Source organism: Amblyomma mixtum, chromosome 1 (genome assembly GCF_055824585.1).
Source record: "Amblyomma mixtum isolate Tamu chromosome 1, ASM5582458v1, whole genome shotgun sequence".
In the NCBI taxonomy this organism is placed as follows: Eukaryota; Metazoa; Arthropoda; class Arachnida; order Ixodida; family Ixodidae; genus Amblyomma; species Amblyomma mixtum.
In genome coordinates, this window is record NC_143012.1 from 7,809,239 (window position 1) to 7,834,821 (window position 25,583).

The 25,583-nt window shown below is 47.5% G+C and overlaps 1 protein-coding gene across 1 annotated transcript in view; it reads right to left on the minus strand.

Annotated features, from left to right (window-relative positions):
• Window positions 1–3,659: 3,659 nt before the first annotated feature.
• The window catches only part of LOC149365395 (QRFP-like peptide receptor), a 96,032-nt gene continuing 74,108 nt past the window's right edge, over window positions 3,660–25,583 (minus strand). Inside the window, exons 2-6 of the mRNA XM_089542235.1 lie at window positions 17,021–17,527; window positions 13,055–13,178; window positions 6,464–6,666; window positions 4,552–4,663; window positions 3,660–4,090 (exon numbers count right to left, since the gene is read on the minus strand). Of these exons, the coding sequence (XP_089398361.1) occupies window positions 3,752–4,090; window positions 4,552–4,663; window positions 6,464–6,666; window positions 13,055–13,178; window positions 17,021–17,433 (1,191 nt within the window). The 5' untranslated portion in view covers window positions 17,434–17,527 and the 3' untranslated portion in view covers window positions 3,660–3,751. The remainder of the gene's footprint in view (window positions 4,091–4,551; window positions 4,664–6,463; window positions 6,667–13,054; window positions 13,179–17,020; window positions 17,528–25,583) is intronic.

Sequence of the window (25,583 nt, forward strand, 5' to 3'; positions counted from 1 at the left end):
TCCGTGAATAAACAGATCTAGTAAGAGACTACATAGCTGCAAGTTAGGCCCAGGGAAATGTGTCCCTCCACCCCTTGGGGTGGAGGGACACATTTGGCTGACCATTGTGTGAACTGCAGAGCGTGCGAGCCGCGGCTGAAGGAGATAAAGATTCTTGGCAGGAGCGGTGATAAGACGGCACGTGAATTATTGGAAGCATTTCACATCAGGAAGAGGGGGCATGACTGTGTGAGTGACACATCAGTTAATCTTTTGCAGGCAGAATACCGATACCTTGAGCACGCATTGTGATATGACGATCTGTTTCTTTACTGCGCATGTCTCGTTTTATGTATATATTTTCGCTCTCTTACCTGCGAATAAATCAGATGAAGTTAGCGCTTGTCCTGTGTGTATCTCCTCTTGTGTGCGTTTTTCGTGTGCGCTTAAATTTCATTTCATTTACAGTATCAGTTGTGACTGTACTGCAGTGTAGAGTTGGTCATTGTCTACATTCATAGTTCTGTGGGAGTCCTTAGAGTACCCCGGGTGCAGTGGTGCAGCGGTTAAGTGAGGTGCCATTGCCCTGCGATGGCAGGTGCTGCCCTTGGTGGGGCATCTGAGAGCCAGCTTGTTCTCCCCGAGGAGCCTTTCGTGACTAATCATTAATTGAGCTGCCACCTGCCACAGTGGGCTATTCACTCACTATCCGGTGGGCAGGTTGTGATGACGCCACAAGGTCACGTGACCTAGGTGACGCACCTGCCATGCAGGCAGTTTGCACCCAGCTTTTCCAGGTCGCGGAGGGACCAGACAAACAAATCTACAGCGGCTTTTCGGTGAAGTCGAAGCCCTGTAGTACCGGTGCTCTAAACAATCTTCATGCACACTGTTTTCTCTCTGGCATTACTGCTGTACCTATACTGGGCGAGGCACTGAATCGATATATTTATTGTATTTGATCCAAATAAACAAAGAAAAGACAAGGTGACGCGACAAATTCGCCTTTAATCGTGCGCATGCTTATGACGTGATAGTGTAGTTTCCTTCTCCAGCAGTGGTGAGCACAGATACGATGGCACTCCTCAGTGGCCATGAACAAAGCACGGAGAACAGCCCGCGCAAGGTCACTGACCCATCACTTTACCTCTCCTTCTACACCTTATATACACACATTTCGCGTGTCGGATGGTCAGGCGTCTCCGAAGGTCAGAAGATGTGTCTTCTATGGCTGTGGCTTTCAAGTCGCTCAAGATAATCATATCGTTCAGTCCATAGGTGTGAGCAAGTTGCTTCTATTAGCCAAGGGTCCTACTGCGTCACTTCCAAAAATGTCAGTTTCTCGAAGGTCAAGACAGGAGCGGGCACAATTACGCAGAAAATCTCGGCCTGTCGGACAAGTTCAAACTGGTAGACAAGACCTTAGTAAGCGTAATACGATGGTTCTATTCACTTTGGCGACACTCATGCTTGTCCCTTGCCGGCTGACTGATCTTTACAATGGCGAAGATGGTGTGCTTGTACGGCACGCCTAATGCTGGGCTGTTACGCCTCACGTGGCTCACGTGGCTGGTGACGTCACGTGGCATTCGCCACGTGACGTCACCAAACCACGTGAGAAAAAAAGAAAAAAAAGAAACAAAAAAGGACGGCTGAGCATGGTGGTGGTTGCCACCGCCCCGTTTCAAAGGGGGCGCTCCTATCCATCCATGCATCCATCCATCCATCCATACGTCACGGAGGAAAAGCTGCTGAGAAAATCGAGTGCCGCCAAGCAATACCTCGCGCAAAAAGACCGTGCAATATGCAACGCATTCTTGGCTTAACCAAGCTAAGCCTGGGCATCTTTTTTTATCAGCTGGAATACAATCAACATTCTGATAAAATGTGTGTGTTTAGTGTGTCCAGGGCAAGAAAGTCAGACCCATACACCTAGATATATATTTGTGATGTCTCGTGGGGTCGCAAAAATACCGCTAGTGTTCTTACCTCCCCCCCCCCCCCCCCACACACACACACACACAAAAAAAAAATCCAATCCCCATCAGGCTCAGTGTTTCAGCACTGCTATCAGTGTTTTAAGTCTCAGCGCAGGTCTGCTAACAAGGTAGCTCTTCGGCTCTTCAGGCATCCACGAAGAATTAAAAGAAATAAATTAGTACAGAACTTAAAAAATACAGCTGTTTAAGTTAGTCCTCGCTCGTTCAAATGTTGGCTTCTGTGTTTACCTGAAGGGTTGACTCCCTAACGGACTGCTTATCCTGGGTAGCAGGACACATCAGCTAGTATGCGGGCCACTAAAATATTATTTTCAGCACATTCCGCTGTATACTTGTTGCCGTTCAAGCTATAGAAGTCCAGACCAACGTTTTATACCAAATGCACCACAGTTTGAGCAAGTACTTCCTAGCAGTGTCAGAAGCAATGTAGTGATACTGCCATTCAGCCGGTGGGTCATGGCCACTATTTGGTCACGCTGTCACTTGGTGCTGGAGTCACTGTCAAGATTTTCACACTCTCACCCGTGGCGGCTGAGGCATCCGCTGTTGTTTGCAGGGAAGTGTCCTTTACTAGGCATAAAACCCGGCCTCCTGACGCCTGCGTAAGTTCAGCCAACGTTGCAGTCTGCTCGGCCAGAGCCCTTCGGGACCTGGCAGCACTTGCCTGCATATTTTCAGCGCACACAGCAAAACCCGCTGGATCTCCACATACCTTGAATCTATCTGCAGCCAAAGCGCTCAGGCGCACACTCACGCACAGGAACGTTGAGCAAATCTTTATATTTGCTGCCGGAAAGCGCAGAATTGGCTTTAGCGCCTGTTTATCAAAGCACACGTGGCGTAGCGAACGTCCCCTGAACTCAGCGCCGTTATTTCTTTCGACATTCAATCTCTGGCTTCACGTCTAGTGACTTCCTGTGGAGCCCTTGCGCACTTGAACACCCTTCCGTGGTAGTCCCATTCCCTTAAGCTGCCGTAGCGCAAGCATAAATTACACCGTAACTTATTCACACAGGCGTTCTTGGCACTTCGAACCTCCTTTTCTCTTTGATTAGGGCCGTTGTATGCAGCAAGATTTCCTTTTCTGCCTCGAAGCAGTCACAACTGCCCTAATTTCTAACTAGAACCTTTTCACTTCAGAACTTGGGTAGCTTTCCCTTCTCACTCTGGTGGCTGGAGCTTGAAGGCAGAACGTCAGAAGTGCACGTACTGAACTCTTATTAGAGGTATCTTCAGTATCCTTTTTCCAGCCTGATTCACCGCAACGGTGGTCTTGTTGTTTGGGTGCCAGTCTCGGCTGTGGGATGGCCTTGGTTTGAAATCCACCGTCGAACACCCGGCAGTGAAAAGAGTACAAGCGTTTCCCAGCTTGGCGCCCGGCTTTCTTCAAGGGTGTGCGCTTGGGAAAGGCTCCGTAAACACCGCTGCGCCCTTTCTGGACCAAGCCCCTTGTCGAACGACTTAGCAGGCTGTTAAACGTGGCATCCGTCGGACAACGCAGTTCGATTGCGTGCAAAGTCCGACACTTTCGGACCACGGCTGGTTTGTGAAGCCTCAGGGGAGGAGAGAAGACACACGTTTTAGTTCATTTTCCTCTTCCACTCTCTTGTTCTCCTCTCCCTCTTCATACTGGGGGTCTTAGTTTCAGCGTAGTGCTCCGTGGAGTGTTCCGGCGCATATCAGCCTTGGACACCCGATGTGGACGTGGCCTCCGGCGCAGGGCCGCAGCTCGACCAGCGAATGCATCGGACGCACGGCTCCGGGGGCTGACGTCACGTGACGTAGGCTCCCGAGCGCCCCATGCTCACGCTGGTGGTGCGCGTTCTGCTCATGCGAAGCGTCGCATCGCGCTGCGGTGCTCCGCGTTTCCGGAGGCACCCGAACAGCGCGTCCCGGAAGGATACCCGGAAGGAGCGGGACATGAAGCCGTAGACGAGCGGGTTGACGCAGCTGTTGAGGTAGGAGAGCAGGTGGAAGCAGGTGCGCAGCGGCTTCAGGTAGGAGTAGTTGAGCGCCGAGACGCTACCGAACGCCGTCAGCACGTTCAGGATCAGGATGGGCGCCCAGCAGAGCACGAACAGGGACACCACCAGGATCAGCATCTTGATCACCTGAGGAAAACCACGTTGAAGAAACGACATTGTCACTTGATTGCCTGATCGCTCAACGCACCGATAGCGGATCGCCCAGCAAGTGCAGACTGTTGCTGACCGAGATTTTAGTAGGAAGCACGTTAAGCTAACGCGAAAACACTATATTTGCTACAATGACGGCCAAGTCTCCATTTAGGTTCAACCGTCGCGTTCGTGATATTCTATTTGTCACAGAAACTAGCTTAAAAATTAATTCTAGAAAATTTCCCCGTAATTCTTGCGCGAGTTCTAGGTTAACTCTAGAAAATTGTTTCCGCCAACCTTGTAACTCTACATCATTTGGAGTGTCTGGCGAGCAGCCCTTGCTAAAAAAACTGCTAAAAAAAATCGAAGAATTCACTGCAAAAGAAGTGTTTAGCTGTACTAGGGAGGCTACCAAAATCGCGTGACTGAAGCAATGAGGAGAGTGTGCCAGTTACCTGCTTCACAGTGTCTTCGTCAGCACGAGATGGTTTGCCGACCGTTCTGCTTTCCCCGTTGACACTGAATCCGTGCTTTCCCGGTGTCTTTTCCATCATCTCCGTGCAAGCCCTGCGTGAGCAGTGACCGCTACTTAAAACTGATGTCTACGAGCTACCGTTTTATGAGCTACCGTCTAGTCAATGCCCTCGGCTTGTAGTCCTGATCATACAAGAGCAAGAGGTCCGGCTAGTTCGCATGTGTGTGTGTGTGTGTGTGCGTGCGTGTGTGTATGTGCGTGTGTGTGCGTGCGTGCGTGTGTGTGTGTGTGTGTGTGTGTGTGCGTGTGTGTGTGTGTGTGTGTCCCAAGCAGTGGTCATCGATAGTTGCCGCCGGGGGGCGTTCTGCTGTATGGAAACGCGTGGTGTACAAGTGAACAAAAAAGCCTCAGCTGAGCACTCATCAAGCCGATGCAAACCGCGCGTTCTGGTGATGTTTCAGCTGCCCACATTTGCTGCGCAGTCTTCATGCGTAGGTTTTTACATTGGCCAGTTCTCTTCGCAGCCAAAAAGGGAAGAGACTAACCTCTGTTATTGACTTTTAAAAGCTAGGCAGGTAACGGTCGCGACATTTTTTAGTGTTGTTCATCACAACATAATGGAAAATGCTGCCTTCTACGCAGTTTTTCTCGCTGCATCACGATGACTTAGCGGAAAAACCTGCAGGTTTTGTAGCGAAAGCTACAATGGCCACGAACTTGGGATTTCGCCGTGGCGGTGCTCCGAGGAGGCACAGAGACCGACCTTGAGCCGTTGCCTAGCAACTGCCGCAGCTGGCGGACGCCGCACGCTCGCCGCGCCTTGTTTCATGACGTCACACCGCGCGCCTCGCCGTGGAGCCGCCGCCGCCGTTTGGTATGACGTCACACTGCTCGCCTCCGCTCGCTTCGCCAGCTGTGTCTTTCGCTACGTATATCCTGGCATAGCCGAGCTAAGCCACTGCCAATTTTTTTATAGCCCTCTTCGAAGGCAAAATTCTTTTGAAGACCCTTCTCGTCCAACGATCACTTAATAGTTTGGCTTGGTCAAAATTAAGTTTTATTTCAGGAAAAGTGTAAATCATCTCTTCAAATCAGCCTTCCTGATGAAAATAACGCCTCCAAAACTGTTGCGGCTCATAACTTTCTATACGTTCTCTGACTGCCTACTTGATCGAATTCACGCTTGTTTCCTTTCCAGCTTTCTTGGACCAAAGTTTTGAACATCGGTGTATTGTAAGGTGCTGTTATGCACATATTACGTTCAAAATCTTTCATTTAAAGTTTTCCATCACTCGCATAGAGCAGTCAAGACTGCCACAGAAAACCAATGGGGAACACTTTTGACGTTAGCAAAAACGCTAAAAGGAAAAAAATGCAATGCTGACAACGGAAGATCTGCTCTTTGGTGAGTTTTATGCAAGGTGAGAGTCGAGGCCACCCTTGTTGGAAAAACATGACAGGAAATTTTCTGCCGTCACACCACACCTTTTGTTGCACTTTTGGACGTTGATTTGCTGTATGAACAGATAAATAACAACAGGGTTTTCTATAGTATTCTGTCTTTAATAATCTATAGTCCCTTGTCGTGGCGACAGAAGTAGCTCTGTCGCTGCTACTGAAAATGTATCCTTAGGACAGGACGACAAAAGATTTTGCCGTCTTTCGTACCCGACTCTGTCGGATTTCTCGGCTTGGATGAATAACAATCCTGGTTTCTGTTGAGCGCGCTAGTCCAAACGGCTCTGTGCCGCCTCAGAGAGACACTCGTTTGCTCTCAAAGTGAGGCAATGATGAATCCTCAGGAAAATTTTACATCGCTCACGCGGCTGAGATTTCTGTGCTTCTTGCAAAGAAAAAAAAAAGAACTGGAGGATTGCGGCCGGGGGACTTACATTCCAGAGGTGAGGTGCGCCCTCTCCCGCACCACCATCCAGAGCTGGGCGCATATCTTGGCGTAGGCGTAGCCCATGACCAGCGTGGGTATGCACAGCACCAGGATGAGCATGTAGATCTCGAAGGAGCGCCACGCATTGGGACTCGCCTCGTCACGCATGCACCAGTAGGCGCGCCGCCGCAGACCCATCTCCACGTGCACCTGGGTGCATCAAAGAGCAAAGAGAGAAAGAGAGATAACAGTCAAACACCGTGGGCGAAAGCCAACACAAAATGGCTGATGAATTCATCCTGGCACACCCCGTCAGGCTCCGTGTACATTATAATGCACATGGGTGTTTAAAAGCATAAGAGGGTTCTCGCACAGCTTCCACCCTTCCCGTTCGATCACGTGGTACTCGCGGTAATACAGGGCGTACTACATCCGCCGCTATGGACCAGGGTGGTGCTGGTGACACTCTCAATGCTCGTTTAGAAGATTGGACGGCCGTCGCCGTAGCTTAGTTGGTAGAGAACCGGACGCGAAATTTGGAAGTTATTGGTTTGGATCCCACCGGCGGCATGTGGCAGTTTTTCTTCTGATTTCTTATCAATAATCTTTAAACAATAAGATAACTATACTACTAATCTCAAATTAATCAACATAAAATAAAAAAAGGTTCTCTATGCTCCTTGGACTCGGTGACCGTTGTCTTCCGTCATGCATGTCATAACGAGCACCCTTGCCTGCTAAAAAAAAACAACAAAAAACCAGTTCGCTTTGAAATACACGCATGAGTTCTGCACACTAACTGAAATTGGAAATCAAAGTGTACTCGCTCTGCTCCGACAGTCATATTAGGGCGAAAGCTTTTAATGGCTCATACTGTCGCCCGTTAACAAAGCATGTCACACGCGTTTAACACGGGAACTATAAAAGATAGACGAAAACCAATGGTTGCTTCAGACAGAGGAGGAAAAATGAACCTAGAAACCAAGTGACTGTAGGTTAATTAGTTAATTAATTATAGGTAAAAATGTCCAAATTTCTTCGAAATAGCGCGGACGTCGATATAGCCACAGGAACAATGTGACGTCACATCCACTGGAAGCCGTCACGGCATAGTGAAAATTGTCACAGAATGGTAGGAAAAACGTCGGATTTATGTCAAATTAGGTGGAGAAATGTGTTATTAAGCGTAATTAACACTTCACATCCCAGAAAGATGTACAATTTGGGTATCGATATAGCCGCGGGAGCGGTGTGACGTCACGTCCAACGGAAGTCTTCACGGCATAGTGTCGTCGGCTTTCGCCTCTCAACGGTTTAGTTGCCAAAGTGTCCACGCAATTTTTTTTTTCTCGAGAACCGTGTAGCAGTACCGGCGACCCGAGCAGCCGTTCAAGTTGGTTGCTCTGTCTACATCGACTTTGTGCAACACCCCCAACATTCGCTCTTTTCAAGCGAGTAAATAATTTCGAAGTTTCTCCGCGTCCCTGTGGAATTATTTTATTTTTGTATTTTTTGTATTATTTTTGTATTTTTGTTTGTTTTATTTTTGCATACTGCAGATTATTTTACGGATCAAAGTAACGGGGAAACAAAGAATGAACATCAAAGGAAGGAAGCAACATCCCTCAGAGCTCCGTAATAGTCACTGTGCCGATGCAGTTTGGTTTAAACTATTATTCGGTCGCATGTGTAGGTTGTTACAGCAAATATTTCCGAAAATTCTTAAAGTAGCCTTTCCGATAAAAAAAAAAAACTCTGCCTCTCCCGTAACCGACAGTAGAGTAAGCATGAAATGTTTACGGGCATAATGCGAAGCGCACGCGGACACGACGAGACGCAGGCCTGACAAAAAATGTATATGCAGCGCGTTCGAAACTGTCCGAAGTGCGTAGAGGCGAAAGCGTTTTCAGCACCACTTTGCGTATGTGACACTGGTGATGTTACCACTGGATTACGTCACACATAATTCATGACGAAGTAATGACAAATTACTGATTAGTGTGTAATGCCTGATTAATGACTAAATACTAATAAACTGCAAATTAATGACGCTTAAGCTTCGCCTTTAGGAGTGGAACGCGACAGCGTGTTGTAGCGCTGCCAGGCAGTGCGCGGAACGCCACCACCCGTTCGGAGTGATGCCTCGTCCTTTGAACAAGACGCTTTTTGAGGAAAGGAAATTACGCAGTAATTCTCTGCCATCTCGGTGGACACCCGAGCCGCACATTACAGGAAGGTAGGAACGCCACCACCCGTTCGGCGCGATGCCTTGCCCTTTCAACGCAACGTTTTTTGAAGACAGGAAATGGAGCAGTAATTCTCTGTCATCGCGGTGGACACCCGAACCGCACCGTAAAGCATTTCATGCTTAAATATTGTGGCATGTATGTGCTTTTTGCACGCGTTATTAGAAGTCGGAAATTATAATTCCGTGCATTATCAAACGCACAGCTCGACTGATATCTTGATAAACATTGAGAAGGCACTGGCAGCAGTTATTTTTTGTGACTCGTTTGGAGACCAACCGGCGCTTGCATGGCGGTCGCGTAGGAGGGCTTAGAGAGTCTCGTTAAATCTCGTTAAGTCTCGTACGGTGCCCGGATGTTCTCGGTTCAGAGCCCGGATGATGGCTCTCGGTCTCGGCGTGATGTCACCACACTGCCGACAACGGGAGCTAAAAGCATTTCATGCTTAAAAGAAAGCCTCTTCAGGAGGAAGCGAAGAACTGCGGCGGACGTTAATTATTGCGCTAATTAAGAACTGCGGCGGACGCTAATTTGCTACCTAATAAGAAAATAAACGTTAATAAATAAATGTCTAATTACCCAAGTTTAGCTGTTATTGCTAATGGCGAGTTTGTGGCCACAGAGGAGAAGACTGTGACGTATAAGTTTTCAAGTGAACAAAAAGTCGTTCTCTTAAGCCCTGCACAGCGAGAAAAACTAGCGTTTTTTTTTTTCATCCCAAAAACCGGAACTGAGCGCATGAGGAACGCCGAAAATCTATTGCAGAGAGCAACATCCACTGTCGTCGTCTTGCAGCGGCTGCGGCGCCCAAGTCTAAACATGTGCGGCAATTCCCCCGACTAGGGAGCCTCGATGCTCAGCTTGGACGACGGGCGCCGTTATCTTTTGCTGCGTCGCTCGGCGCCAAATAAAGAATAGTCATCGCTAGCTTGCGGCCGTAGATTCTCTGAGCGCTGATAGCCACTGTCTGCAGTTTTTTTTTCTTTGTCTTCGTCACTTTTTTATGTGGCTATCAGACGGGCTAGATGTGATGCCTCATCACCCGTTCATTTAGTCGCCAGGTTTAGCTACTGTTCGGGTATGATCGTTGCGTGTCGGGAAGTGCGTCAGACAGAAAAGTTTCGTCCTCGAAGCAAGAAGCGTTTGCACGGCAGTGGCTGTATTGTATTAGGCGGTTGTTGCGGTTACAAAAAAGCGTTCACGTTTTCCTTTGAGGTGCTTGTTCTGGGATGCGCGTGCGACCCTCCCGTTGCAGTCTCAGTGCCTCGCATTACTTAAACGTGCGGAAGTGTCACCTTGCCCTTATCAGGACCGAAAGTTCAACGTCGCAGCGTGACTATTTTGAGAACGGCAGCGCCAGCGCAACTCCGATACTACGTTCTCGAGAAAGTGGACATTGAGATCGCTATGTGAGTGCGCAAATGAACGCGGAGCAACTGTCATCTGGACTGTATGCTGCCCAACGTCCTTCCTTCGTCTGCTGACCCGTCCGACATTTGTATCAATATTCTTCACCGCTCCCACCTTTCTCATGTGCGTCTTCACCAGATGGTAAGTGCAAATAACTTTCAAAAACGGCTTTATTTTTGAAAACGGTGCCTGATTCAATGCAATGAAAACCAGGACTTTTTTCCCACCGAGTGCTTTGCACTGACGGGGCCCAGTTTTGCAGGAACTCGATTATAAATTTGCGGAACGTCCATTATTGCTGCGACCGGAACGCATATTAGCTACGTGAGCGTAAGAACCAGGTGGAGTGGTCAGTAAATGTTTGGTGTGGCATTGATAACGGCTGTATCGTTGATCCTTAGGTAATCGACGGAAACCTTACTCGAAAGAAATGCACAGACTGCGTTCTAAAGGACGTCGTGTCTGAATTTGCCGCAGTGTTGCCACTGGCTGGTTGAAAAAAAAAAAAAAGACGATGATGATAGTGGAGTTTTATGGTGCATGGGCAAAAAGTGGTTCCAGTATGACGGAGCCCCGCCGTATTTTTCTGCGTCGGCTGCGCAATGCATTGCGAGTTCTCTCCTATGCAATGGAGTGGGCGTTGTGGAACCACAGCCTAGCCTCCTGTGTCGATCGATCTATCTTCGTTTTATTTCTTTACCTGAGGATATGTTACAAATGAGATATTTAAGAAGAAACCGGATGACCTTGAAGGTCTCGAGCTAAGTGTGAGGATATCACATCAGAAGGTTCCAGCAGACGCTTTCCTTCTTCTGTGCATCGCAATGGACGGGAAGCAGTTTGAGCACGCCATGTAAAAGTTGTGTGTTGTCGTCATAAATAGCATTTTTTTTTAGTAGAGTGCCCGAATGGGCTCGAAACAATCAAGACATTGAAATTTACGAAGTCGGTTCATTTTTGTTGTATGACTCGAAACTGCTAAACGTCTGAGGCCAAGAGTTCCTAATCATGGGCTACCACTGCCTACAGCAAGTGAGACGCGTCTGCTCTCACATACGGCAACGGAATTGAGGCAGCTGGTAGGAGGCAACTTCGCGACACCATGCCAGACAGTGTTCATGGGGTCTGTTCTGTAATGCAGACACAGTCAGTCTGATCGAGGTGCCATCGCTAGCAAGCCTAGTTCCGCCGCATCTAGTACCATTGAATCACACGGACCCCGCTGCGCCATTTCGTCGCTCAAACGGCGCCCAAATTCTTTGCCGTGACTGAATTAGCGGCGATAAAGCTCGCTAGGCCCCTCAAACGCGTCGCGGTGCTGCGTCACTCGTGGCCGTCGGCGTCGGTCGGCCAATGCGACACGGGCCCGAGATCCGCTTATTCATTTCTACTGAAATCTTGCCGTTGCAGCTAGAATCTAAACCGCAGACTCATGCTGAACAGCCGTCACCATTTAGTCTGCCTAGCTAATCATTTTCTTAACTGAAAGCAAGGTCTTTACAGCCAGAAAACAAAAAATAAACAAAAAAACTCCCTGCCTTTGGGTTCTCTCGCACGATGAAGAACTGGCAAGGATAACGGAAACAATACCGTCTTCCTCCGCAGCCCAAAAAGGGACAAAGGAAAAAGTCAAGCTCATCTGTATCAATAAATTACTGTAAACTGTAAAAAAAAAGCCCTTTTCACTACAAACCGGATCTTTTATGTGCTAGAAAAGAACAAAAAGAGAGATGCAGGTATCTCTCGCACAGGTCGTTTTCACGAGCAAACGACGATGGCCTCAAGGCAAAACCGTGGGTCTCTGAGGCCACGCTACATCGCCATTCACTTCTAAGCGCCGTTCACGGCCTTCTTTTGGGGGCTTACGTCACGAGCATGAACTCTGGCGGAATAAAGTTCAGGTTCAAATTACCTAGCATTAAATGCGTATTTGGCAACCGAGCAAACACTTGCATAGCGACAATGTGCGAAATAGTTTTTTACTGTGCAATGTCAGCGCATGTTAATTAACCCCAGGTGGTCGAAATTACCTGAGTCGCTTTGTGACGTTCAACCGCATAAAACAAAACCAGTGGATGTTTACTAAGAAAAAAAGATTGTATGAAGCTATTCCTCAATCTCCCTTTTAAGAAATGCCCACTGGCCGATCGCACAGACCACAGACGGAGATATCGTGATTATTATTGGAAATTCTTATTAGCCAGAAAGTGAAGCACGAAAATGATTCATTATATTTAGTGAGAAGTGATCACATGACGGAGGAGTAGCCTTCATTGACTTTTAACGCGTTAACGTTAAAGAAATTTTTCATTGGTGTATAGTGTCGTGACGTCATTCCGTCATCATTACGTAGTGTCTCTGAACAAGAATAGCTGAGATGAGAATCGAACCACTGCCCTTTGATCGTGAGCCGCACGCTACCACTCGACAACTGAGAAACGTTAATTCGACTTGATTAACGGAAGGCCTTGTCTGCTGTAGCAAAAAAAAAACAGTTAAAAATAATGAAAAGTAAAAAGTTAAGAGTATTATCCGTGTCTGTGAAGTTGTTTGCAAAGAGGGCCCTGGCTTCTGAACGTACGGAATAACGCTATCACTTGACACCTTCAAGGTGAAGCTTAAGCTCGAATGACCTCGAAATTTCATTTGAGACAGTGGGCACCACATGGAGAATGACATTCATTCGCTCACAAGGTCTAACCGAACTTGACTACGTGGTGGTATGGCCCAAGCTATGGTAGTATGACCACGTGATCACATGACTATGACCATTGTGTACCAGACCCTGACCTTTCACCTTGACCTTGGAATTTGATTTGAGACAGTGGAGACCGTACTTAACAGAGCTTTCACTCGTATAACTATGTTCAAGCCACGTTGAACCCCAGAGATTATTTTTTTTTTTTTTGATGTGAGCACACTTTTCTGGGGGGTGACCGCACCTGGACGAATATGATGGGCAGCGCGGTGAGGATGGCCGCTACCCAGATGAAGATGATCACCCGACGGGCTTGGCTGAAGGTGCACAGGTAGCGGGACCGAACAGGGTGGATCACCGCGTAGTACCTGGAGAGGATATGGAGGGAGAGATAAAATAGCACGTGAGCGATATAGTTGGACCCACATGGAGCACATGTGGAGCACACCTGCAGCACAAGTGCAGCACACGTGCTTGCAAGTGTGCGTAGTTTATAGAGAGCACAATAGGAAAATCAAGGGAAGCGCTCAACACTGAATAGTGTACTTAACTATCAGGGTGCAGTACTGACAACTCTATGTTACGATAGGTACCTTCTTTAGACTTCTTCTTACTTTTCCCCCGTTCTCCCTATCTTCACTTACACGTGAAAATAGGTATTTTTAAAGTTCGTTGTAACCACCACTCGAGCACATGCACAAACACGTTGTAGGGCATAGTGAAAACCTCGGGGTGCAATCACTACGTGCCCCGGAACCCTTCGGAAAACCAAGTAGGCGGCGCGCTAAGCGACTAACCGTTGTCTAAGGAGGCATTGCTCTAGCACGTGTGTATTCCCGCCTTGCAGGAATTGCAAGATTTTATTTTTTATGAATAAGTGTGGGTGCGTGAATGTGATTCTGTAGACATATCTGCGCCTATTCTCACCCCTATCCCTTCTCGCTATCCGTTCTACCTGCACTACCCCTTCCTGTCTTCTCTCATGTTTCTTTTATTCTCACAGCCGAAGCTGAGCTACTTGTGAGAGTTAATAGCAGTTGCTGTGGCCGGCGACCACCTTTTCCTTCTATGTTCGCTGATTTTAATAAAACCACTGTCATAGAGAGCTAACCGGCTAGGCTTAGGGACGACGTGACTCATTACGTCACTTGGCAACAGCAGAAACTCGAGGACGACATCGGCTGCGTGGTACAAGAATGTTAGCTCAATTTGTTTACCGTGACTTGTTTCTGCAGCCCTCGAAAGCCGAAAAGTAGCAAACGGGTTCCTGAAACGCCCGAAAAAAGGAGAAGGTGGGCAGTAGCTGCTTTCCTTTAGATTCAGCTCGCGTTCCATGCACGTTCTCTCACGACACCTGAAAACGAAGCCTGGCGTGCGGAAGTCCACCACGGCCGTAGTGCAGTAGCGATGGTAAATCGCATTCTTGACAAGATATAGCACCTGCTTTTTCTTTTTGACTTGGCGTTTTTACCAGGTTGTAATTACTGCGATGAGTCCCTAAAATATTCATGTCGACAATAAGGAACAAAGCGATTTCTTCTGAAACGCTTCATTTGTTTTTGTAGTTGCTTTTTTCATTCTTCACCTTTAAACTAGATACGCGCGTGTGGGTTCGACAAGTGTGTGTCAAAAAGACCAGAAAAAAAAAACATTAAAATAAGCAGAAGCGTCGATTTCCGCACTGTCTTTTTGTTCCTCTCGGCCCTTTTCTGTTTTCCTGTTTTCACTCGCTCAGTCATCGGTTACCTACGATGGGGCTGCTATTGTGAAAGAAAAACAACCGCAAAGATAATGTCCACTAATTCAACAGAAAGCTATAAAGGGCTACAAAATGTTGTGCAAGATATACTGCAACAGCATCAATTTAAGTATCCCTTCAATCCTTACAGGATTAGCGTCGGCAGCCGCCACTTTTAAAAGTGGCGTCAGCCCGCGTAAAGGTAGCAGGCACTCAGCTCGATTGACTTTGCTCTCCAGCAGCGAAAAAGGTGGCTTTGTGAGCTTCTCTGTAAACAGGCCCACCAATGCGGCCTAACCGAATGAGACGGAGTCAGGGAGGGGGGGGGGGGGGGGGAGGGGGGGGAGGCGCGCAGCGCTTATGGCCACCTAAAGATAAGCTGCACCACGGAAGCCCTTTTGGTTGCGGTGACGTTGAGAAAATGTGGAGCTGCGTAAATGTTTTCGACGGCGCCTGTTTCCACGGAGGCCTGAAATTCACAATTCCCTTTTGGACGCGGTCGTTAATTCCACGTGGCTCAATTTTCTTGATTACCGAGCTACTAGCAGACGATGCTTTGTGTTTTCGGTACCTCGTAAAAGGACTCATCCGCAGAAGAGAAGGGTGTATATGGGACTTTTGGGAGTGGCCATTTTTTCTTCTATTTTTTATGAGCCTGGGCATTCGGCGGGGATTACGAAGAAATGACAAACAATTCCTCCAGAGGCAACCACAACCACGGGAGAAGATTATGGCAAGTAACGCCGTAAGTGGATAGTTGACGTCTTCTGCAAGGCTGTAAAGTATGACGTCATCTGGTGCACGTTTTTGCAGCTAACAACCCGGAGGCTGCTCTCTGCAGGCTGTACAGTCCCGCGCCATTTGATCGTTATCGCATTGGTTTCGGCCAAAGCGCGCAAGTAATTTTTTCTTTGCGTGGCGGTCGCTTAGTGTGGAGCAGAAATGTCGGTTCAGTATAGAGGAATCCTTCGGCTACCTAAGCACGCATTCCTTCAGCCTTCTTGCAACAAAAAAAAAAAAAAAATGCTTTAGTGCATGTTTGTAGGAGCATGTTAAGCCTGAAGTGAAGTGACCAACTTCAAATTGCATCACACCGTACGGTTATACCTTGCGATAGCTCTGAATAACTCCAACAAACGTTCAAAAATTGCTTTTTTTTAATTGGCATTGGCCTCAGCTCCGAATTTTTAGGGAGTTTTACTTAGAAATAACAGTATCCGTGCTTTCATTTTGCAGGAATTTTATGATGAACGTCTCAATGGGCGACACGTCATCAAAAACAGGGTTAGAAATATGTGCGTGTTGAATATCCCCCCCCCCCCCCCCCCCCCCCCCCCTGCTGCTCGAGGTCAGTCACCTTTGGGCTCACTGACTGCTGCGCTTCGGCGAAAATTCCAACCATCGATTTCTCCGGGAGGGATCAGGGCATGCCAAGTTGCAAGAGCGAGAGCAGACAATGCACGCGACAAAGAGTTCATTAAAAGAGGAACCCTTCGGCAGTACTGCAATGCTGTGACCGAGAAGTGGTATACTGTAGAACGAAACGTTGCGAGGGAACTTAAGTATAACGATGAATATTTCCAGTGCTGAGTGCAGACCGTAAACGCGAATCGCGAAAATTACAAACGAGGAATCGACATTGTTTGTGGCTATGCAAAAAAAAAAATGACGGAAGTTTTAGCGTGGTTAGGCTAAATACAGTGTAGCTGCGCTACCACTTCGTGTTCCACTTCAGTTTTGGTTCGAGGCTCGGTTTTCAATGTGAAGCGGACTTCAGCCAATTATCTGCGAAATCAGACTTAAGCTCCGCCTTGAGGGTATGAAGCCATAGCGTTAATAGCTTAATGGCCATATCTGAGGAATTGACCATTCTTGACTTTGCATTCATATATACCTGGCAGTTCTCATACCACTCCTGGAACAATGATGATGCGATGCGGCACTTCCCTGCGATGGCAAGTACTGCCACCTTGGGAGCTTGTGAGACCTAGGTTGCTCTTCTCGAGTAGCTTCCTGCCACCAGTCGTTAATTTTACTGCCTCCTGCCCCTGTGGGTACGGTGGGACTGGACAGACAAATAAAGGCGAAATATGCGAATGCGTGCTCTAGTTCTAGCCCGCTAAAAAGGTACACGTTTAGAACGCAGTTTCTGTGTGCTCCGTTTGGTATGGTCTATCGAGTGAATCACTACATGTCTGCTGCCTATTACGGACAAGCCCCCAGGGTACAATTTGGCTTCGCGCTTGCCCGTCCGTGCTTATATATATTGCCCGAGGCTATGTGTCACTGTACATGTTGCAGTCTTTGAAATGTGTTCTTTTCAGTCGACTTTTTACTAACACTAGGAACGTCGACGCCGTGTTCGATAGTGAAGTACGGAAATCACTAGTTCAGAGAACCGTAGAAGTTGGAGGCATGATGATATCATAGTGCAAAATGAACGTGCCTTGAGGGCTGTGAAATAGCTCCTACCTCTCGATGCTGAGGAATGTGAGGTTGAGTACGGAGCAGATCATGGACACGTGCTGCACGTAGAGGAGCAGCTTGCATCCCAGCTCCCCCAGCGTCCAGGTGTAGGAGAAGAGCTGGCCGAACTTGACCGGCACGCAGAGCAGCACGATGAGCAGGTCGGCCGAGGCGAGCGAGGCCAGGAACAGGTTGGAGATGGAGCGCATGCGCGGGAACCGGGCCACCGTGTACACGATGAGCAGGTTGCCCACCAGCCCCAGCAGCAGGGTGGCCCCGTACACGGCCGCCGTGGGGACCAGGTCGGCGAGGTCGAAGCGCCACGCCGACTCCTCGTAGTCGTAGTCTTCGGGCACGTCTTCCTCTTCCGTGGCTGACAGAACGCCAGCCGCCGACGCGTTCCGCTCCACGGAAGACATCAGACCGCGGCAGTGTTCCGCAAATTGTGTTCTTTATTCCACGGGTTTCGTAGTCGCATCACATAGTGGAGGCAGCTAGGTGCTCACAGATTAGCTGAAACAAGAAAATGGAGGAAATGTGTATCTTACCCGCACTCGCCTATGAAACAGAAACGTGAAGGCTAACGAAAAGGGTACAGCTTAAGTTGAGGACAACGCAGGCAGCTATGGAAAGCAAAAAATTCAGGGTGCACTTTGGCTCTCTAAAGTGCTGCAAGGCGAAAGCCTTTCCTGGTGCACTGTTTGGCATTGACTGCGGGACTGTTTGTACTGTAGTAGTGCTTTATTTGACTACACACTTTGACTACACACTACAACTACACACTTTGACTGCCGACTTTGACTGCTTCTTTATCACGACCCTTTCTCTGTTTCGATGACTTCGGTTGTATCCATGGCTCTGCTCGCAGTAATAAGGTATGTAATGGGGTCACCCACGAACGCCTTACGCCCCCTGTCGGAGCGGACGACAGCTATTTTATTAGTTGTCGTGTGCTCCAAAAGAGGGCGTTAGGCATCTGTGGGTGACCTCATTACTTCGAATCCGCGCACTCTGACGCCATAACCATTTCGACCAACCGAAAAGCGTGGCCCCTCTGCTGACAACCATTCTATCGACAACGATAAGGCATTAAAGGCTTTCGCCTTAAAAATGACAGGTGTAACGTTAAGAGACCGGAAGCGGACGGAGTGGGTGAGAGAAAAAACTCGGGCTAATGATATCCTAGTCGAAATCGAGAGGAAGAAATGGGCCTGGGCAGGGCAGTGCGAAGGCAAAATAACCGCTGGTCTTAAAGGGTAACAGAGTGGATTCCAAGAGAAGGCAAGCAGGGAGGGGGGAGGAGGGGGCAGATGATATTATGAAGTATGCGGGGATAAGGTTGCCGAAGCTGGCACAGGACAGGACTAACTGGAGAGATATGGGAGAGACATTGGTTTCGATGCCTTCACTTCCTTCATAGGCATGTCAAACGAGTACCTCATTTCCCTTCCCTTGTCTGCTAAATATCTTAACGAGGGTCTCGGTTCTGGCAGTCTTGATTCCATAGGTAGCGTAAGAGGGTTCTTGCCCAGCTTCCGCCCTCACCGTTCGATAACGTTCCAAGTCAAACTGACATGATTCAATGGCTCCGGACATAACGCGATTGCTCCGTCCTGTTTATTACCTGTTTACCCGTCTTCCTACTCCGTGACGGCATATATTCAATTTGAAGCTCATCTTCCACAAAAACCTTCGAACCGTGTGTATTACCCCTTGGCATCAAACGCGTACAGTGGTCTTTGTGGCAGTACTGCTCGCATACCTGACCACCAAGCACCAAATTTTTACATACGACTGTACACACTAGCTCATTGTTTCCATTACTTATTTTATTTTTGGCTCTTTTGTCTTGTATTCATTGAAAATTATTTTTTTACAGTACCTTAGAGCAAGGTGCGATGCTTATACTTCTCATGTTCTTGATTTAAATTTCTTTTCCTACCATTGTATTTGAGTGTATTGTTAAAATTTCCATGATGGGCTGGCGACGTACAGACAGGCAGACGAAGGCTTTGCCGGCAAACTGTTCATTGCACGAACTTTTGCTCACAAAGAGAGGGCTGAGTTCGGCGGCGATGACTGCAGCAGGAACACTGCATGCTCGTCAGGCTAAACGTGGTCATCGCCTTCGGCTGTGCTCAGTTTGAAGACGACCAACCACTAAGCACCAACAGCCGCCGCGGTGGCTGAGCGGTTATGGTGCTCGTCTGCTGGCCCGAAAGACGCGGGTTCGATCCCGGCCGCGGCGGCTGGAATTTCTTTGGAGGAGAAATTCTAGAGGCCCGTGTACTGTGCGATGTCAGTGCACGTTAAAGAACCCCAGGTGGTCGAAATTTCCGGAGCCCTCCACTACGGCGTCTCTCATAGCCTTAGTCGCTTTGGGACGTTAAACCCCATAAACCAAACCAACTAAGCACCAACAAATTGCTAAAAATGCTAAACACCACCGCATGAGATCATAATTGTTTCCTTACACTGTAATCATGTCTCGCGTGGCAAAGTGATTAAACCGCGTTCAAGGAGGTGAACAACAATAAAAAATACAGGCATCCTAATAAGCAACCTGAGCCACTCAATGCTCTCTTGTGGAAGCCCAGGAAACCTGGACAAACGCTTTTATAGTTCGCACAGCTGCCACTATGCCCCTCGTGTCTCCGAGCTCCCAGATTCACTGTGGGAATTTCGAATGTTCTGAATATTCATTTGGCAACGACAGGCAAATGTCCGTTGTAATAATCACTATATTATCGTAGAACCTCTCGTGAGACTCTGTAATGTTCTCAAAATTAAAAGTTTAAATTAACCCCATGAATTAGACGGTGCGCGCTAGCGGCGGCCAACAGATGACGACAGTTGCTTAATATCCCGGTAAGCTGGGCATGTTGTTTTTAAGTATCTTAAATATCAAAATACAATTGACTTTCCCGGTATGAGCACGCCGGCACTTTGGATTGAAAGTCCGGACTGCCCCGCATGATTCGGCAAGGCTGAAAAACCCAACTGCACCTCAAATGCAAGATACAGCCTCTTTGTTCTGCTGGGTCATAGAGGACGGGAATGCGTTTGGGCACAAGCATTCGTAACCACTTTTCAACGTTCGCGAGGAAGGCTGGCATCTGCTGCCCTAAATATTTCTTCGTTTTCTTTTTGCTGACATTAAGTGTTCTCAGAAGGAACTCTGCAAGGAAGCCACGAGGTGAAGTGTTTATGAATCAGAAAAATAACGCCGGGTACTCGGCACAAATGCGTAGCGGAAAGCGTTGTCCCCTCTTAAATATGCGAAGTCGAACAAAAGTGACATGGGAATAGAAAAACTTACTTACGAAGGGTTCTCGGGACAACAATATTTTTTGCTCCAACGTGTTTTGTATATTTTATTTTCCTCGTCCTAAAGGCTCGGGCCATCTGCCATAAGCAAAAAAGGTATTAAATGAACCGAGTTTCGCCTTCGTGGAAATAAAAGGAGGCTGCGAGAATGCGGAGTTCAAGTGTGGGATGTTTATTCGCGTCGACGTTGCGTGTTGGTGCGTACGGGGCGCAGAGTTTGGAAGCGTCATCCCTCAGAACGTGGATAATGTAAACGTGACTAACAGAATATGAGCGCAGCGTGCCTTCTGAAAAGAAGCTGTCGCGCAGTGTCGCAAGACGAAAAACAGCGAATTTTTCTCTCTCTCTCAGCCTCTCCTAGAAGCAAACACAGAAAAAAAAATCTCGGAGTCAACAGATTCAAAACGGCACTATGACATTAGGTTCGAATGCAAAACGTGGAGATTCAGTGAAGAGCAAAAAAAAAAAAATTACGAAAGAAAGGGCCAGAAAGAAACGAGCAAATAAACAACCGCAGGACCGGCTCCCAGCTTCGTTATCCCGAAGGTCTTTCTTCCCAGGTCGGGTTTTACTGCGCGGATATCTGCTCCGTTGCACTTCCGGCAACAGAGATTTCAGCTAGCGAGCCGAGAGAAGTTCAAAAAGCGGATTTTAGAGCTCCCGTGTCTGTCTCGACCTTCCTTGTCAGTGTTGATTGGAGGGGCCTAGTCAGATAGGGAGTGGAGGCCGAGTGAAGCCGAAACGGAGATACTTGAAAGGCGTGAATATGCAATGTTATGAAAGCTGCAGATAATGATAGCCGTCATCAAGTCGCACCGCAATGCAAAAGAGAGGAGAATGGAGAGAAGAAACAAAGAAAAAAGGGAGAGAAGAAGGGCAAGAAAGATATGAAGGAAAGAAAATATGGTAGAGGAAAAAAAAGGAAGGAAGGAAGGAAGGAAGGAAGGAAGGAAGGAAGGAAGGAAGGAAGGAAGGAAGGAAGGAAGGAAGGAAGGAAGGAAGGAAGGAAGGAAGGAAGGAAGGAAGGAAGGAAGGAAGGAAGGAAGGAAGGAAGGAAGGAAGGAAGGAAGGAAGGAAGGAAGGAAGGAAGGAAGGAAGGAAGGAAGGAAGGAAGGAAGGAAGGAAGGAAGGAAGGAAGGAAGGAAGGAAGGAAGGAAGGAAGGAAGGAAGGAAGGAAGGAAGGAAGGAAGGAAGGAAGGAAGGAAGGAAGGAAGGAAGGAAGGAAGGAAGGAAGGAAGGAAGGAAGGAAGGAAGGAAGGAAGGAAGGAAGGAAGGAAGGAAGGAAGGAAGGAAGGAAGGAAGGAAGGAAGGAAGGAAGGAAGGAAGGAAGGAAGGAAGGAAGGAAGGAAGGAAGGAAGGAAGGAAGGAAGGAAGGAAGGAAGGAAGGAAGGAAGGAAGGAAGGAAGGAAGGAAGGAAGGAAGGAAGGAAGGAAGGAAGGAAGGAAGGAAGGAAGGAAGGAAGGAAGGAAGGAAGGAAGGAAGGAAGGAAGGAAGGAAGGAAGGAAGGAAGGAAGGAAGGAAGGAAGGAAGGAAGGAAGGAAGGAAGGAAGGAAGGAAGGAAGGAAGGAAGGAAGGAAGGAAGGAAGGAAGGAAGGAAGGAAGGAAGGAAGGAAGGAAGGAAGGAAGGAAGGAAGGAAGGAAGGAAGGAAGGAAGGAAGGAAGGAAGGAAGGAAGGAAGGAAGGAAGGAAGGAAGGAAGGAAGGAAGGAAGGAAGGAAGGAAGGAAGGAAGGAAGGAAGGAAGGAAGGAAGGAAGGAAGGAAGGAAGGAAGGAAGGAAGGAAGGAAGGAAGGAAGGAAGGAAGGAAGGAAGGAAGGAAGGAAGGAAGGAAGGAAGGAAGGAAGGAAGGAAGGAAGGAAGGAAGGAAGGAAGGAAGGAAGGAAGGAAGGAAGGAAGGAAGGAAGGAAGGAAGGAAGGAAGGAAGGAAGGAAGGAAGGAAGGAAGGAAGGAAGGAAGGAAGGAAGGAAGGAAGGAAGGAAGGAAGGAAGGAAGGAAGGAAGGAAGGAAGGAAGGAAGGAAGGAAGGAAGGAAGGAAGGAAGGAAGGAAGGAAGGAAGGAAGGAAGGAAGGAAGGAAGGAAGGAAGGAAGGAAGGAAGGAAGGAAGGAAGGAAGGAAGGAAGGAAGGAAGGAAGGAAGGAAGGAAGGAAGGAAGGAAGGAAGGAAGGAAGGAAAGCAAAGCAAAGCAAAGCAAAGCAAGACCAGTAGTCATGCCGTACGTGCACAAAGTGTCACACAACCTGAAGAAGGTGGCGGGAAAGTAGTACAGTGTGCCAATGGTGTTTACAGCACCGTCCAAACTGGCGAAGCTGTGCCCCCGCATCACCAATCAAGGAACAAAGAAAAGTGGTTGTGACAAGAAGCACGCTAGGCCCTTTGCGGAATGCGACGTCGGAGTTGTCTACGAAATACCACTGACTTGTGGAAAAACGTATACGTAGGCCAGACTGGACGCTGCTTGAACGATCGTGCACGAGAACATGGGTTATCGCTAACAACGGGGAAGGGATCCAATTTGGCAAATCATTGCCTGTACCGTAGTCACTGTCGGCCACGGCTTAATGAGATTAGAGCTCTGGGCAAGAGTCGAGATGCAATCGCACGTGAAGTGTTGGAAGCGTATTTAATAAAGAAAAGAGGAGAAGCATGCATCAGTGATTCTTCGGTTGCACTGTACAATAGCGAGGTAGCCTTTCTCGATAAGGCGATGTAAGTTCAGATCTTGGTATGCTACTGATTGCCACATGATGTATAATTTCGATGCGCATGCTCAAAGTGCATTCTATTTTCCTCCTTTAAAGATGTGCTGGGCTTTTTTGAATAAAATCAGTTGCAAGTATGCGCTCGTCCCGTAACCTGTCTTGTTTGTGTGTGTTTCGCGCAACTGCCATGTCTGAAGTATTGAACCAACTAGCCCGACAACATGTTCTACTTAAGGAAGATAGGAAGGAAGAAAGAAAGAAAGGCAGAAGGGGAGAAGGGGAAAAGAAAAGGAGAAAGGGAGAAAGAAAGGGAGAAGGGGAGAAAGAAAGAAGGAAGGAAGAAAGGAAGGAAGTTGCAAGAAGGAGGTTGCGAAGGCCTCAGGTTGCGCTTTCCCAGCAACTGCTCGCCACGAATCATTAATTTTACTGCCAGCTGCCACGGTGGGCAGTTCGATCGCAATCCGGTGGGCACGTTGGGATGATGTCGTAGTGTCACGTGACCTTGGTGGCAAATGCTCCAGGGGCTTCTATGGGGATTTCTCGCTCACGCCGCCGAGGACGATGACGCTCTGTTTTCCGCTGAATGGGACCCCAAATTCTATCACGTTAAAAACACACGAGGCAGCGTTCACATTTCAGTCCGTCCTGTTAGTTCGCATACATCCATAGTGTCATAGCAGATCTTAACCGAATCTAAGCTTGGTGCGAACGTTGGTTAATGTTTCTCAATATTTCCAAAACATGTTTAATTTCATTCCATCGTCGGCAGATGCATACTCCTTATAAATACACTCTTTTCGGTTCAGAGGTGTCGTCCGTCTCTTCCTGTAAGTACTTGGGTATTACTGTAACGCAAAACCTAACATGGTCATCTCATATCATGAACATCGCTAACGAAGCTAATCGTACCCTTTGTTTCATACGGCGCAACATACGATTTGCCACCCCATCCATCGAATCATTAGCATACATAACTTTTGTCCGTTCTAAACTAGAATATGCTTCAGCAATATGGGATCCTCACCAGTCTAACCTCTCTTTAACCTTAGAAAAAATACAAAATCGAGCTATCCGCTTTATTTATTCTGATTATTCGTACTACACTAGTGTGTCTGCTTTAAAATCTAGAGCTAACTTACGCAGCCTTGAGACGCGACGAAAAATTTCTCGTTTGTGCCTCTTTCATATGTTTTATCATTCATCTTTAGGAGAATCGGTCATATCCCCGGCTTATCGCCTCTCAAGCCGTATTAACCACCATAAGGCCGTCTACGCCCCCACCGCAAGAACCACCGCTCATTCCCGATCTTTTTTCGTCATGTCATCCCGGGACTGGAGTGATCTACCACAGGACGCCGTGCATCACATCAACGCCATCCAATTTAAGAACGCCATCAAGACGATATTTGTTTAACTGTCATGCCCATCCCTCATGTAATGCCCCATACCAGGGGCGTTTGAGGTGTCAAATAAAAAAAAAAGAAACCGCGACGGCTAAAAATGTGCAGACCAGAAAAGCTAACCCGACTGGAAATTTATCATTCAGCGCTTGCCCTGTCGTCCTTTTGACTGCTCCCGTCTTTATTCGGGACAAATAGCCGTGCATTCGAACAAACTGAATCTGTTTTCTGCTTAATTGTACCTATTGACGTATGAACTTGGGTAGAATTTATTCAGTGGCCCCATTCTGCGGCAGAGCTAGACTATGCAAGTGAATTTTTGCTCCCATTTTTTTTTTTGCCATTAGCCTGTATCTTTTTCACAGATACCGAAAATCATGCTTCAAAGTTTTCCCAAGAATATGAACACCCTTTTTTGTTTTTATTCACACGCCCGTACCGTTTGAAATGTCTGAAATATGCATGACTAGCTTTTTATTTTTGTTCGTACTATTGACCCCTTGTTGAGGGCCATTACAGGGCGGGAAAAGATATAAAAATGCAATTAAAAATAAAAATCTCATTGCGAAAAATACATTGACAAAAAATAATTAAAAATTTCCACCTCGTTCCAGCAAAAACGTCTCCACACTTAAGACAAATTTTTCGACATCAGTCTGTTCAACAACATCACTTGGCAATAAATTCCACATTTCAATCACATCCGGAAAAAATGAATACCGGTACACATCTGTACGTGTAATCATGGGTTGTATTACTCTGCTGTGGTTTTTTACGCGGACAACGTTTCAGAGATGATTTCACATAGTATTCCCTATGAAGCTTTAGTTTTCCCTGCAATATCTGAAAAAAAAAAAAAGTTTCAATCTGTGCTTTTCTCTTCTCATTCTGACTCACATTATTTTAACACTTCTGCGACCGAGACAGTGCGACAATATCTAGAACATATAAAACGCGCTGCAATGCGTTGTATTTAGGGGTGTGCGAATATTCGAAATTTTCGAATATAATTCGAATAACATATTTTTAGTATTCGTGTTCGATTCGAAAACCAAGTATTCGTGTTGTGTCGAATATTCGACCGGACGCGAATATTCCTATTTGGCCGAATATTCGATTGTGAGCACCGGCGTTCATTTCAGTCC